The sequence below is a fragment of the Anolis sagrei genome, chromosome 6, assembly GCF_037176765.1.
Source record: "Anolis sagrei isolate rAnoSag1 chromosome 6, rAnoSag1.mat, whole genome shotgun sequence".
Taxonomy (NCBI): domain Eukaryota; kingdom Metazoa; phylum Chordata; class Lepidosauria; order Squamata; family Dactyloidae; genus Anolis; species Anolis sagrei.
In genome coordinates, this window is record NC_090026.1 from 101837995 (window position 1) to 101854506 (window position 16512).

Sequence of the window (16512 nt, forward strand, 5' to 3'; positions counted from 1 at the left end):
AGGAAATTTAAAAAGCAGGTAACAGCTTCTAGGAATGTATTTAGTGATACATTAAGCAAGAATCTGCTTCAGGGAAGGAAATTATAAGCAGATATTTCCATTCTCATTTTTTTTTAAAAAAAAAAAATCTGTATTGGTTTGGTAAGAACTGGAACATTAATTGAGCTAGTTCTTCAAGGGTTTTTGTTATTATGCCACTTTCAAAAATTGCCTAAATCCTGTTCCTCTAAGCAATTATGCAGCCTCCTTTCTCTTTAAAAGGATTTCTGTCTTCAGGAATGCCTTTCACCAGAGGATCTTCTCCAGATCTTTCTTCAATGTAATTTTTAATTTCTTCTGAACACTTCGAAACCTTAAGAGAAGAAGAAGAAAAAAAGAAAGAAACCAGGTTTGAATTGTCAGACAAACCGTGCAATTTTGGCTTTTAAAAGACATGTTTGGTGTCTCTTCTGCCACCTTATTTTGAGAAATCAATGTGTTGACAGAACTGTTCTGTCTCCTAAGAACTGCTAAAAAACAGGCAAAAGAAATGTTGAGGAAGAGTGGTACCAGTAAGGGATCAAACTGAATCAGATCCAGATGTCATTAGGGGACTTAGGGTGCATCCACACTTTAGAATTTTTTTTATCATGTAAGAAGTGACTTCAAGTCGCTTCTGGTGTGAGAGACTCAACCATCTATAGAGACGTTGCCCAGGGGATGCCTGGATGTGTTACCATCCTGTGGGAGGCTTCTCTCATGTCCCCGCACGAGAGCCCTCGGTGGCACAATGGGTTAAACCCTTGTGCCAGCAGGACTGAAGACCGACAGGTCGTAGATTTGAATCCAGAGAGAGCATAGATGAGCTCCCTCTGTCAGCTTCAGCTCCCCATGCAGGGACATGAGAGAAGCCTCTCACAAGGATGGTAAAACATCAAAACATTGGGGTGTCCCCTGGACAACTTCCTTTTAGACGGCCAATTCTCTCACACCAGAAGTGACTTGCAGTTTCTCAAGTCTTTCCTGACATGGAAAAAAATGGGAAGCTGGGGCTGACAGATGGAAGCTTATCCCATTTTGTGGATTTGAACTGCCAACCTTCAGGTCAGTAGTTCAGCCAGCACAAAGATTGTGCCACCACAGCTCCTTACTCCTTCTAAATCCCGTAGAATGAATGCACTTCCACACTATGTTTCATGTCTCAAGCTCCTAAAGACTGTTTCTGTATTGCATGTTTGGATTTATCCTGCTTTTGTATTCCTGGTTTTTGATGCATTTCATGCACTCTGATCTTTGAGTATTATACCTGTTTTTGGACATTGATTTTTACACTATTTTGCTGGACTGCTCTCTCTCTCTCTCTCTCTCTCTCTATATATATATATATACACACACACATACACACACACACACACACACATATATATATCCTTCAATAAACTGCTTTGCAATTATACCCTGGACTAGATTGTGTGTTAAGTACAGAGATGATTCCCAGCCTTGGAGTGGAACTTTTTTTTTTGTAAACTTGCAACATGATGAAAATGCCGGCCATGGTCCCTAGAGGCATTTGGAAGCTTTCCTTCCTTTTCGGAGGATCTAAAGTCTCCTTTGGTGCAAACGTGGCCCTCTGACCTTCCCCATTTGTTCAGCTCCACTCTACACCACCAGTTTCTCATTTTCTCTGCACGTATATGCCTGTTGTGTTTTTTTTTAATCTGTCTTTGGAAAAATGCAAGTTTCAATAGAGCTGGTAAACTGAACAAATAGCAGACATTGTTTATATTGCAATGAGGACATGCTCATTATAATTCCATAGCATCAAAGACAAAAAGCCTCCTGAAAAGACATAGCCTTTGCTATGAAAGAAAAAAATGAGCAGCACCATGACTACAAACATTCAATATTATCTATTCAGCTACTAGTAGCACAAATATAGGCACCCAGAAACAAGTGCTACAGAGTATATCAGGGCTCTATGATGTTATTTCAACATACCTATTTACAAAGATGAACTCATTACAGGGTTTTCTTTAAAGATCTGCTCAGAGAAGAATTGCCTCTGCCTTCCCCTGAGGCTGAGAGTGAGATTTGCCCCTAAGATCGCCCAGTGGGTTTCTACAGGCAAATGAAGATTTGAACCTAAGTAAGTGAACTCTGGACTTCCATCAAGAGGTGAAGCCATCCAAAAGGCAGGGGTGGGAATCAAATCACTTCCCGAAGATGGTTGGATTGCAAGGCCCTGTAGCTCCAGCCAGAATAGCTAATAGTGAGGAATGCTGCCCACATTTTGGCCACACCTGCCTCCAGGTATTAAGGTAGAAGGCCATTCAGGTCTTTAAAGGAAGGAAACACAACCTTGAAATTAGGTCAGGAAACCAACAAGCAACCAAAATGATATGGTGCCTAGATTACTGATTCCACACAAACATCCAGGGAGTTTTGAAAGAATCTTGAAAGTTTTCAAACAGTTCACCCTTCCAAAGGCAGGTTGCATTTGTTTGACCTGTAGATTACTGAGGATCATGGCCAGTATTTGCCAAGGAAACAGAGAAGAGTAAAAGAGCCAGGAACTGAACCTGGGACTTCCTACTATTCTGATGAAATTACAGGTTCTCTTAACACTTCAGTATTAAGCAGCAATAGATCACACCAATCAAAAGGTTGGCAGTTTGAAACCTGGATCGGAATGAGCACAGGACCTTCAGCCCAGCTCACTGTCCACCTAAGCAGTTTGAAAACAGCTGTGAGTAGAGAAATTAGGCACCACTTAAGCGAGGAAGTATTTTACAACACCATAAAAAGGAAATACCAGAAAATGCTGGCGATCAAAGGAAGGGGGAATCCTGTGATCAAGAACTCTTCATCATAGAGGATGGAGTGACAGCACCCCCCCCCCCTGTGGCTGGAATTGAGCACAGCCTCCAGGACACTAAAGTTAGGGAAAATGCTGAAATATGTCTATCTGTTGTCTGTCCTGTCTGTTTAATGGCATTGAATGTTTGCTGTGTATGTGTTCTCTGATCTGCCCTGAGTCCCCTTCGGGGTGAGAAGGGTGGAATATAAATGCTGTAAATAAATAAATAAATAAATAAATAAATTTATGGTTCAAATGCATGCCCGGGTAAAGAAATATGGCATGTATAATGTATAACTCTGCCAAAATCTCACACAAATGGAATGTAATGAAATTCTGCTCAGAGGCATACAATCCTGTCATAAATGAAAAAGTGCAGCCCATGGGATCTCAAAAGCAGCCCTTGAACCCTTGAATGCCAGATGCCTCCCAAAAAAGGAGGGGCTAAAGAGGGGGGTGCTACAAAGCTAGCTCAAATATGCTCAAACCACAATGGTTTTCTTTCTAAACTCTCCAAACTCCCCCCCCCCCCCCTGCTCACTGAAACACAGAAAAACATTTAAAAATCGGTTGAAAATTGACCAAAATTGGTATGCTGAAATAAGCTAATGTGGAAAGGGAGGAAAACTGACCCACTCTCCCTGCACAGCTGTCTACCCCTGCCATACAATGTTCTGAGAAAGCTAGGACGTGGGGTATGTGTGATTATGGGGAAGAGGAAATTCATCTTCAATTGCAATGCCTTTGCTTTTGCAAAAACAGCTACCAGTAGTCCACAATCCAGTAGTTAAGAAAATACATCTTATTGTTTATATCATGAAAATATTTTAATCACACTATTCATAATTCTGATTGGTCCACAATTTCCTTCCCCCACTCCCCAATCACCGGGTTATTTGTTCCTTGCATGCTCCGCTGCACCTCGGCTCCTTGCCCTCTTGTACTTAAGCAATAAAAAACGTCAGATTTAGCCCTTTGCTCACAAACCCCATAATTAGTCTGTTCACACTCCTCCCTTTTCCCTGTAATTACAGCCTGTATTTTAGTTTTGGCTGTATCATCAGCTCTCTCTGGGTGATGTCAATCCTTGTTCCTTAAGTGTCAGTAATTCCAAAACTGTGGTTCTGCAATAGAGGCGCGCGTGGGGGGGCAGTAGCAGCCCAAGCCATTTTGGTATTTGAAATAGAAAATCTGCATACAGGCAGTTCCCAAGTTAGAAACATCCTACTTACAAATGACTCTCAGTTACAAACGAGGATGAGACAACAGGAAGTGATGGAAATCTACCCTTAGGAAAAAACATTCAGTCCTGAAAAAGTTATCACGCGGAAAAAGTGTCTCCACTGAAGCTTTCTCACCAAACCACAACATGCCAAATTTTCCAAAATCCAATTATCACAGGGATAGGAAGTGAGGTGCAATCTTCTAAACAGAAGTACAGATAGCAAAACAAACACCATAGGGGTGTGGTGTTTGCTTTGCTATTTGGATAGTATAGGGGAAGGCCCTATGCTATGCAAATCTTGTGTGTGTGTGTGTCTAGAAATCCCCCCCAATCTATCTATATCTATATCTATATTTATATCTATATCTATATATAGCTGGAGTAAAAATGTTCCTGTTCTGACTTACAAACAAATTCAACTTCAGAACAAACCTACAGAACCTATCTTGTTTGTAACTTGGGGACTTTCTGCAGTCATCAACCCTCTGGTATAAATCTATAACAGAGAAAAGAGATAGGCAAAGAAGGAGAAAATGCATAATCCAGTAAGCAGCAAAGGTGATCCTTAGAGGTAAGAACCTGCTGGCTTAGTTTTAGGCACAGAGTATATTTCATCTGAAGAATTAGAGATCATCTGCACTGCAGAATTACAGCAGTTCAACACCACTTTGCCGTTATGGCACCAGACTTCTCTAATAGAGATGAGTTAATATTTCATAAAACTACAAATCCCAAAATTTCATAGAGTTGATAAATTGTTGATGAATTGAGTCCCTTCCGGGAGAGAGGCCAGGTTAAAAATAAATGTTGTTGTTGTTGTTGTTGTTGTTAATGTAGTGTCAAACTGGGTGGGTGCAACCTTAGATCAAAGTCTGTGGGTTCCCCATGAGTGTTAAGGCATCCACCATTCCACCAGCTGAGTTCTTTCATGGAGAAAGTACACAATGCCATAGGCACTGATGGCTTTCTAACATTCAGATTGCACCAGAGTTTGAGCAACTTTCCTCCGGCCATCAGCACCGTCAAGTGTTCAGACAGCCTGGAGGATTCTAGTAATTGTAGCTTGGAAACAAAAACTTCAGCTCTGGTCAATATGATGTATGATAAGTGTCCTCATCAATGCTATGTGGATTAAAATGCAATGTTCTGAGAAAGCTGGGATGTGGGGTATGTGTGATTATGTGGAGGAGGAAATTCATTTCCAATTGTAATACCTTTGCTTTTGCAAAAACAGCTACCAATAGTCCACGCTGGAACACAGAACACCAATTCTGTTCTGCATTGTTTTGTTACGAATATGCTTCCCAGCAGAATTTAACATTCATGGCTATGCTGGCTGGAGGATGATGAGAGATACAATCCCAAAACTTCAAAGTTCTGCCAAATTAAGTGCATGATAACACTGAATGTAAGAGCAATACTGTATCAGACCAAAGATCTATCAAGTTCAGCTTTATATTCACACGGTGATCAGTCTAGAGCAGGGGTCCTCAAACTAAGGCCCGAAGGCCGGATACGGCCCTCCAAGGCCATTTACCTGGCCCTCGCTCAGGGTTGACTTAAGTCTAAAACTACTTAAAAGCACATAACAACAACAATTGTATCTCATTAGTCATAAGCAGGCCCACACATCCTATTGAAATACTAACAAGTTTATATTTGTTAAAGTTGTTCTTTATTTTAATTATTGTATTGTTTTAAAGTGTTTTTGCACTACAAATAAGATATGTGCAGTGTGCATAGGAATTCATTCATGCTTTTTTCAAATTATAATCTGGCCTTCCAATAGTTTGAGGGACCTCTGTATAAAAAAATTAGATTAAAAAAAATTAAATCTAGAATTTAGAGAAAATCCACTCTAATGAGACATGATGCTTGCAATAGCATCTTCTCCCAGGTGATGTCTAGCCAAAAGCATTCAAAGATTTACAGTCTCTGATACTGAAGGTACCATGAATGATTACTATTGACTGCCTACTTAAATTTATCCCATTGCCTTATCCGGTTTGCCTAGAATGCCTTCCAAGTTACCAGTTATTCCCACACAAAATGTCACTCAATTCCACTGTTCATGCTTCTTTTTATTTGTCCTGAGTTTCCAAACACTAATCTTTGTGGCATAGTAATTTGAGCCCCCGGTAGCACATTGAATTAAACCTCAGTCTGAAACTACTTGAAAGCACATAACAACAATACCGATCTTATCTCATTACCCATAAGCAGGCCCACACTTCCCACTGAGCTGCTGAACTTGCTGACCGAAAGATCGCAAGTTCGAATCTGGAGAGGGGTGTGAGCTCCCGCTGTTAGCCCAGCTTCTGCCAACCTAGCAGTTTGAAAACATGCAAATGTGAGTAGATCAATAGGTACCACTCATGCAGTCATGCCTGCCACGTATCTATGGATTTGTCTACGGACAACACAAGCTCTACAGCTTAGAAACTGAGATGAGTACCAACCCACGAGTCAGACACAACTGGAGTTAATGTCAGGGGAAAACCTTTACCTTTACCTTAATTTGAGCACTAGATTTCAACTCTGGAGACCAGGATTTGAACCCCTACTGTGTCATGAAATCTACGGATTGACTTTGGGCAAGTCACACCCTCTCAGTATCAGAGGAAGGCAATTGCAAGCCTCGTCTGAACAAATCTTGCCAAATAAACCCTGTGATAGGTATCCCTTAGAGTTGCCATAGTTCAGTAATTATTTGAAAGCATTTAACAGTCTGAATTTTACTAATGTCCTATGTGAATCTCCCAAGAAATGCACAAGTTCAAAAATATTTCCCTATTTGAGTTTTTTGGCAACTGATTCACAGAACAGGATGGCCATGCCACGATGTGAAATGCCTTCCTGCTTAGGATTTATATGGCTTTGTCACCCCCTTTTTAAAAAAATAAGTCCTTCAATGCTGACTGGTTTTCTTGCTGCAATATTTCTCTTATCTGGCTGATATTATTCAATCTGATATGAGAAAACCTTCTTAATAGTTGCTCTCAATCTCCAAAACACCCTGAAATAGAAGGAGAGATACACTCCCTCTCTGTTTGTCACCATCCCACCAGCAGGAAAAATAAATAAATAGGTATCTACATTTAAGTGGGTTTGTTAATGAAGAGGGTGTTGTTTATTTTATTTGTATAATTTATTTTGTCATAGCCTTTCATGCTTTAATTGCATGTCTGTTTTTATTGGTATGATTTATTTATATTTCCATCTTACCTTTCCTGGAAATGAGCTCAAAACAGCACACATGGCTCTCCTCACAATGCCAACCCTATGAGTAGGTGAGGCTGAGAGGCCAACTGGCCCAAAGCCACCCACTGAGCTTAACTTATTACTGTGAGCCACTTGATTGCCATATTTGATGGAAATCTTTTCCTATCCCTGACTAGAGGTCCCTGGTGGTCTTCTATCAAAGTATTAGTCAAATTTGTGTTCAGCATAGAAAAAGGTAAAGATTTTTCCTGATGTTACGTCTAGTTGTGTTCAACTCTGGGGTTTGTGCTCATCCCTATTTCTTAGCCAAATAGCCGGCATTGTCTGTAGACACCTCCAAGGTTATGTGGCCAGCATGACTTCATGGAGTGCCGTTACCTTCCTGCCAAAACTGTACCTATTGATCTACTCACATCTGCATGTTTTTGAACTGCTAGGTTGGCAGAAGCTGGGGCTAAGAGCAGGAGCTCACCCCACTCCCTGAATTCAAGCCACCAACCTTTTGGTCAGCAAGTTCAGCGGCTCAGCATTTAACCTGCTGCACCACCAGGAGTTCAGTATATATTGATCCATAAAAATGGAAGAATGAGGCGTTAGTGTTGCTACTTGTCATTGTTATTGTGTGCCTTTAAATTCTTTCTAACTCATGGAACCCCTAAGGTGAACCTATTATAGGGTTTTCTGGGCAAAATTTGTTCAGAGTACATTTGCCTTTCCCTTCCTCTCAGTATGGCTGAGCAGGGATTTGCGCCCTGGCCTTCAAGGTCGTATCCTAATGCTCAAGGCAATGTACCATGCTGTTTCTCACTATTGTTATCACCACCAAAATCATCACATACAAGAGCATCAAATATCCTCCTAAATATGAGAGAACGCCTTGACTAAACTTCAAAGAGCAGCCCTTCAAATGTTGGATTGTAGGTCCCATCATTCTTGATCATCGGCTGTGGTGGTTGAGCATAATGGGAATTGTGATCCAATCACATGTAGGGCTGATTCACAGATTCAATGTTATGCAGGATACTTGATTGGCAGTGTTGTTTACTCTCCAAGATAGAGTAAAGGGAGACTAAGGCCCCCTCTACACTGCTATATAATCCACTTCAAAGCAGACAATCTGGAGTTTGTATAGCAGTATAGCGGGAGCTTATGGTGCATTTAACACTGTAGAATTAATAGTTTGAAATCACTTTGACAACTATAGCATCATGAGAGTTCCAGTTTTTCAAGGTCCTTAGCCTTCTCTGCCAAAGAGTGGTAGTGCCTCACCCAAATGCAGCTTCCAAGATTCCACAGTATTTGAGCCCTTGCAGTTAAACTAGTGTGAAACTGCATAAATGCTAAAATGTAGTTGTACCCGTAGTCCTCTCACCTGAGTTCCATAGCAAAATGTACTTCATATCTTTGTGATACATATATTTGCCCTAGTCATGCTGCCCTATTGTATTAATCATCCTTCTTAGTAATAACAAATTTATTCAAACTCTTATCTTTATGTGGTCCAAACAGCGCTATCTGTGTAAAAGGCCAGGTGTTGGCAGACCTAGTTTGCAGAGGTTGTGGGTGTGGAAGTTGACCTGAACAGCTGGAGAGCAACCCCGTAAGCATGCTTTGCATGCTTGAAATGCTGATAAGCAGTTCTGGGAGGGAGGAATACCAGTGAGGAGAGTGGAACGTAATGAAGTATTCCAACATTTCTCTGATGAAAACTGGGTCAAGCAACATCATGGTGTGATAGCAAAAGTTGTAGATGAGGAAGAATTCACAGCTAAGAGATGCTGCAACAGTTTGCTTTTGCCTGAGCCTACAGGGAAGGACAAGATTCTGCCTCCACCTCCTCTCCACAAACTACTTTTGCACTTTGATTTCAATTTGCAATAACTGATGTAAGCTGATGACAGAGGGAGAAAGCGGGAAGAGGAGAAGGAAACTAGGACATTTTAAATTTCCAAATTTTAAGTGATAGTATTTGTAATGTTGTTGTTTTTTAAAAAATTAAAGCTAGACAATATGTTGTCGAAGGCTTTCATGGCCAGAATCACTGGGTTGCTGTGAGTTTTCTGGGCTGTATGGCCATGTATCCAGAAGCACTTTGTCCTGATGTGTCGCCCACATCTATGGCAGGCATCCTCAGGGTTTGCGCGGGCTGTTGGTAACTAGGAAAGTGGGGTTTATATATCTGTGGAATGCCCAGGGTGGGAAAAAGAACTTGTGTCTGTTTGAGGCAAGTGTGAATATTGAAATTGACCACCTGATTAGTACATAATAGCCTTGCAGTTTCAAAGCCTGGGTGCTTCCTGGATGAGGGAATCCTTTGTTGGGAGGTATTAGGTGGCCCTGGTTGCTTTTTGGCTGGATTTCCCATGCTTTTTTAATGTTGTTCTTTATTTTCTGTTATGATTTTAGACTTTTTAAAATATTGGTAGCCAGATTTTGTTCATTTTCATGGTTTCCACCTTTCTGTTCAAATTGTCCACATGCTTGTGGATTTCAATAGCTTCTCTGTGGAGTCTGACATGGTGGTTGTTAGAGTGGTCCAGCATTTTGGTGTTCTAAAATAACATGCTGTGTCCAAGTTGGTTCATCAAGTGCTCTGCTATGGCTGATTTCTCTGTTGAATTAGTCTGCAGTGCCTTTCATGTTCCTTGATACGTGTTTGGGCATTGCGTTTGGTGCCCCCTATTTAGACTTGTCCACAGCTGCATGGTATATGGTAGACCAACCAGCTAACACCTCCCAACAAAGCATTCCCTCATGCAGGTAGTAGCCAGACTTTGAAGCTGCAAGGCCATTAAATACTAATCAGGTGATCAACTGCAACATTCACAGTTGCCTCAAATAGACAAGAGTTGTTTCTCCCACTCTGGACATTCCACAGATACATAAACTCCACTTACCTAGTTTCCAACAGACCTCACAACCTCTCAGATTGCCTGCCATAGATGTGGGCGAAACATCAGGAAAAAATGCTTCTGGAACATGGTCATACAGCCTGGAAAACTCACAGCAACCCAGTAAAGCTAGACAGTATTTATTGGATTTATACGCCGCCTTTCTCCAAAAATAGGACAAGGCAAACCTATCCCAGTGATGCTCACTGCCGTATACAGTTTTGTGCTGCCTGGTGGATCTGTTTTGCGAAAATACAACTCATATCTTTAATCTCTATTTCTTTGACTTATGTGTCTGAAGAGATCAGGGTGGGGTTCAGTTTTGTTTTTTTGGGGGGGGGGGGTTGTCTTGAAATTCTAGAAAATCCACTCCTTTTAGCTTTCCAGAAGGTATCTCTGGCAATGATAATTTTAATTATAAGAACAACCTGAGCCTCATTTCTGGATACCTTTAATGATGCAAGCCGATCTTTTGCCAGATTGCTTTGTTTACAAGTACTCTTCATACCTCGTCACCCAAATAAACGTCATGGCAGAGCTTTGATAACTTGCTAAAAACAGGAGCACATCCCAGAAGAGCCTCTCTTCCCAAATCTAGGGATTAAACCGCAAAGAGTACTCACAGGTTGCCTGTCCAATTTGACTTCTTTGCGTAGCTGTTCTACTTCCATTTTCAGTTTCTCCTTCTCGCTGAGATCCTCTATATTTATCGCTGGCATCGTTGCTTTATAGTAAGGGGAGAAAAAAAGAAAGAATGGGTGTCAAGGATTCAATTAGATCGAGAAATGTTCTTTACTGCCTAAAAGCCCAGCTCCTTTTTCCTCTCTCCAAAAAAGCACTTATTTTTAAACAAGACTTAACTTTATCCCAGTTTCCCTGAAATAGCAACATCTTACCAGCCAGCTTCCCTGCCAGTCTCTTGAGCTCCTAGTAACTACTTTTCAGGATTTTAATTCATCAGCAGAAATCCGTCCTAATCTGATTAAGCAGCACATTTTGATTCTCCCCACTCCTCCACGCTCTCGAGCTTTCACTGCTCCCAAACCAAAAAAATTAGGCATTAAAACCACGCATGGAAAACCAACCACCCTGTCCTTTGCCTTCATGCTGTGCCCAAACTGCCCAAACCACACACAGAGACTGACAGAGGAAAGCAGCTCTCACTCCGCAGAATCGGGGATTGTGTCGAAATAAAATTCCCCGGAGAATGTGCTCTACCGAGAAGTATTCCATGTGGGATTCACACACCTGTACTGTAGGTCAAGGCAATCCAGTGGAGAGTTCCCAGTGTCCATGAAGGGAGTGTGGGGTGGGCTGGAGGGCTTTGGTTAGCTGGCTGGAGGAAGGCCTTTAGAGACAGGATATGTGTTTCTACTTTCTCCACAATGGAAACATGAAGTGTGGTGTGAGTTCCAGAGGAAATGGGTTTGTGGAGGAAACGCCTGGCCTTTTGTGTGTGTTCCGATGCAGAGTCAAAACAATAGAGGGGGCTTGGAATGTGACATGGGAAACACTGAGGAATGACAAGCAAGCTAAGCATATGGGAGGGGGGACTTTCATAGTAGCTTACATCTGAGAAGACATGCCTAGGATTGCCTGATACAGTTTTAAAACAGGGTGGTCAGTTTGTGAGGCCATCCAAAATGTCACTGGAGTCCAGTGCTAGCTGATGAAGGGGGATGATGGAGATTGCAGTCCAATGACATGTGGCTGAGTGACAAATTGCCTACCTCTGCTTTAAACATTTAGCCTTCTTAAGATGTGTCTGCATGTTTAAGAGGACTTCAGTGGGTTTTTTTTAAAAAAAATCCCGTGTCCAATAACCTGTGTAAATAGCCTGAAAACTTATTTTTCATGAAAGTATCAATATGCTGTTCAGCCACAAGATTTATCTCCAAGAATTCTGATGCGACTATATAAAATATCTTTATGGTAATGCGACTACTGGGCCTTTCAGCTCACCACTAGATATGGAAGGAATATTTTCAAAAAGGCCAAAAATGCTTCTTTGGAGAAGGAGAATTGTTGATGCATTGAACATTCATGGTTTCAAAAATATTTGGCACAAAAAATGTATGTGAGGATTTGGGGGGGGGGGGTGTCATAGGTCCAACTAGTTCTGCTGTTTACATCAGATCAATGATTCTATTCTGCTATAGGATAACTAAACATTGGCTCTGCTAGCAAATCATGCACCAAATAATTATAGTATAACCCCCTTATCTGCAGAGGATATGTTCTCAGACTTCACATGCATTTTAAAAACCTGCAGATGACAGCTAACCCTATTGGAATGAATGACTTCTGGCCCAAGAATACCATAGAATCACACTGAAGGGCCAAGAAACTGCTTAGAAAGGATATTTTGTCAGATGTGGATGAATGAAATTGCAGAAACAGTCTTGTTGATATGGGAGTCATATAGTGTTGAGTGACTTCCTCACCTCTTCACTATTTAAAAACGTAGGCACTTCATACTCTGTGTTCCTAATGCCCCAACCCCTTAATACAGTTTCTCATGTTGTGGTGACCCCCAACCATAACATTATTTTTGTTGCTACTTCATAATTGTAATTTTGCTAATGTCATGAATTGTAATGTAAATATAAAGGTTAATGTAATGTAATATAATATAAATCATAATGTATATACTTATACATATACATGTAAATGTAATGTAAATATCTGATATGCAGATATTTTCATTCACTGGACCAAATTTGACACAAATACCCGATATGCCCAAATCTGAATACTGGTGGGGTTGGGGGGAATTGATTTTCTAATTTGGGAGTTGTAGTTGCTGGGATTTATAGTTCATCTACAATCAAAAAGCATTCTGAACTCCACCAGTGATGGAACTGACCCAAATTTGGCACACAGAACTCCCATGACCAACAGAAAATACTGGAAGTATTTGGTGGGAATTGACCTTGAGTTTTGGAGTTGTAGTTCACCTACATCCAGAGAGCACAGTGATGGATCTGGACCAAACTTGGCAGGAATACTCAATATGTCCAAATGTGAACACCGGTGGAGTTTGGGGAAAACAGACTTGACATTTGGGAGTTGTAGTCACTGGGATTTATAGTTAACTTACAATCAAAGAGCATTCTGAATCCAGTTGTAGTTCACCAACACCCAAAAGGAAGAGAGGAGAGATGGTGGAGAAATCTTCAGGTGGAGAGATCTTCAGCCTTCTTTGCCAAATGGGTTCCTAAGACTATCAGAACTATGTGTTTTCTGATGGACTTTGATGATATCTCTCTGAACCCCCACCCTTGTGACTCCCCCAGGGGCCCTGACCCCCAGGTTGAGAAACACTGCCTTAGCAAGTAGTTTCATAATCATTCCCAGGCCTTTTCTATTTGTTGTTATCACACACAGACTACTTTTCACATATGACCCTAAATTTTCATGCACTGCCCCATCGAACTAGATTAAATATACATTTGCAAATGCCTCAAACTGGAAATGTATTACTTTAAAGTGTTGTTGTTCATTTGTTCAGTCGTTTCCGACTCTTTGTGACTTCATGGACCAGTCCACGCCAGAGCTCCCTGTCGGTCGTCACCACCCCCAGCTCCTTCAAGGTCAATCCAGTCACTTCAAGGATACCATCCATCCATATTGCCCTTGGTCGGCCGCTCTTCCTTTTTCCTTTTTCTCTAAAGTGTACACAGTAACAAATTAAGCAGATGTGAATTTATGAGAAGACTGGGAGCACCACAAGTTGTTCTGAACTTCCCAAGGAAAAATAAAAAGACAGGATTCATTCCTTTTATATGCACCCAAGTTGTATTTTATTGTCAATCCATTCTTCTCTCAACATTGAATTTAAGGCATCTTACAACATGAGTAAAACAAGGTAAAGTTGAAAAGCTAAGTATAACTCACTGTTCATTTTAAAAAACAGAGCAGGAAAGTGTAAACTTTGCAAGGAAAGAGAAAGAAGTGATTTATAAGGACAGAAAGGTGATATTAAGGTAAGATGAGCAGAAGGCCAACACTATTTGTTTCTTGCCGGGGGCAACCCACATAGAAATGGCAAAAAGTTAGAAGAATGCCACAGGATCTACAATACATGGCAAGTTTTCATTAATTTGGGAAATCACACTTTCAGATAGCTTGACACTACAGGACAGAGTATATACAGGAGTGTCCAACACAATTTTATCACAAGAAGCAGGTTTCATATATAGCATTTGTTAGTATATAGCTATTACCTTGAATTGATATCTTCATTTTGGATATTTCATCTTATAAATACCTTCCAGCAATAACCATAGAAAAGGAAGCACAGAAAAATTCATTGTATCTTCATATAGTTCTCACCATCTCAAATCATAAGCAGATAATTTCCCTTTCTGTCTTCAGTTGCACTTGTGATGCTTGCTAATTATTGCTTTTATTCTGATTTGTGTGCTTTATATACTTCATAAAATTAAAATTATTTTAACAATGTGAAATTGGAGTGGCATTACATTGCTAGATCAATCAAGATGTGAAAATTAGTTTAAATCAGAAACAGTGCAGTCGTGACATAAAGAAACAGCAAATAATCCTTCTATAAAAGGTACTTGGAACAGCGCTTTCTCTTGCTTGGATGAGTGCAGAACTTGGAAATGGTAATTTTGTATGCCTACAGCTTTGGGGGTGCAATCGGTTAAATCACTGAGCTGCTGAACTTGCTGACCAGAAGGTTGACAGTTTGAATCAGTGGGATGGAGTAAGCTCCCGCTGTTAGCCCCAACTTCTGCCAACCTAGCAGTTCAAAAACATGCAAATGTGAGTAGATCAATCAGGACCGCAGTTTCTCAAGTCGCTCCTCACATGGAAAAAAAAATTGGCACCGCCTCAGCGGGAAGGTAATGGTACTCCAAGCAGTCATGCCGGTCACATGGCCTTAGAGGTGTCTACAGACAACACAGGCTCTTCAGCATGGAAATGGAGATAAGCACTACCCCCAAAAGCCAGAGATGAGCACCACCCCTCAGAGCTGGAAGGAGAAGCCTTTATCTTGTGTTATGGTTGTTTCTAAGCATTGAATGTTTGTCTTTGTGTTTGTGTATGCTTGAATCCGCTCTGAGTCCCCTTGGAGAAATAAGGCAGAATACAAAAAAGTATTATTATATTATATTATAATTCTCTCCAAGCTGGAAAGGCCATGAAACTCTGAGATTTGTAGTCCAAAAAGTACATTTTCCAAGTTCTGATATATCTTCTTTGTTGTGACCTTCACTGGGTCACCACTAATTCCTTAAAGCAATAAAATAAAGGATATTGTATCACCCCTAATCACATCCTACTGCCTGTTTTTTCTTGAAGTGGGAACAGACACTTGGAACTTTATTTTTAGCTAATGATCCTTTTCATGAAGTAGTGCTTCCTCCTGCAGTATTAAATGACACATAACTGGGAAGTGCAGACAACTTATTCACCTAGCATCCTTATTTCTCGCTCAGACCTGGCATATTAAATCAGCTCTATTTGAGGAAATGGGGGGAATGGTCATTGTTTCCTTATATAGAACATACCTGATTTAGAATTTTCCTGGAAGGCTAAGAATTGGGGAAGAAGCTAATTATTTGGGTGGCTCCAACATTTTAGCCAATTCAGTCTCCTGTCTTCAACAATGGTCAGGACATTATACAAAATTGGTAACAGAGTACAAGAATAAATGAATATAAGAATAGATGCAGAAAAAAATGAAATGCAAAGATACAGGATGGGGGACACCTGGCTCGAGAGCAGTAAGTGTGAAAAGGATCTTTGAATCCTTGTGTACAAGAAGTTAAACATGAGCCAACAATGTCATACGGTGGCAAAAAAAAAGCCAATGGGATTTTGGCCTGCATAAATAGGAGTATAATGTCTAGATCTGGGGAAGTCATGGTACCCCTCAATTCTGCCTTGGTTAGACAACACCTGGAATACTGTGTCCAATTCTCAGCACCACAATTGAAGGGAGATGTTGACAAACTGGAATGTGTCCAGAAGAGGCCAACCAAAATGATCAAGGGTCTGAACAACAAGCTTTGTGAGAAGCAGCTTAAAGAGCTGGGAATGTTTAGTCTTAGGAAGAGAAGGCTGAGAGTAGACATTATGAGGGCCATGTATAAATATGTGAGGGGAAGTCATAGGGAGGAGGGGGCAAGCTTGTTTTCTGCTGCCCTGGAGACTAGGACGCAGAGCAATGGCTTCAAAATGCAGGAAAGGAGATTCCACCTGAACATTAGGAAGAACTTCCTGACTCTGAGAGCTGTTCAGCAGTGGAACTCTCTGTCCCGGAGTGTGGTGGAGGCTCCTTCTTTGGAGGCGTTTAAGCAAAGGCTGGA

General features: G+C 40.9%; 1 protein-coding gene across 4 annotated transcripts; it reads right to left on the reverse strand.

Moving 5' to 3' along the window:
- Window positions 1-119: 119 nt before the first annotated feature.
- LOC132778844 (guanine nucleotide-binding protein G(I)/G(S)/G(O) subunit gamma-11) lies at window positions 120-11578 on the reverse strand. Of its 4 annotated transcripts, none has more exons than XM_060782247.2 (3): window positions 11423-11578; window positions 10798-10898; window positions 120-352 (listed from the first exon to the last, which is right to left on the reverse strand). In XM_060782247.2, exons 2-3 carry the CDS (start codon window positions 10891-10893, stop codon window positions 227-229), a joined length of 222 nt encoding a protein of 73 aa, XP_060638230.1. In that variant the 5' UTR covers window positions 10894-10898; window positions 11423-11578; the 3' UTR covers window positions 120-226. The 4 variants fall into 4 exon arrangements, with proteins under 4 accessions (XP_060638230.1, XP_067326397.1, XP_067326398.1 ...); XM_067470296.1 differs by lacking the exon at window positions 11423-11578 and adding an exon at window positions 11393-11412; XM_067470297.1 differs by lacking the exon at window positions 11423-11578 and adding an exon at window positions 11260-11313.
- Between the last annotated feature and the right edge of the window lie 4934 nt (window positions 11579-16512).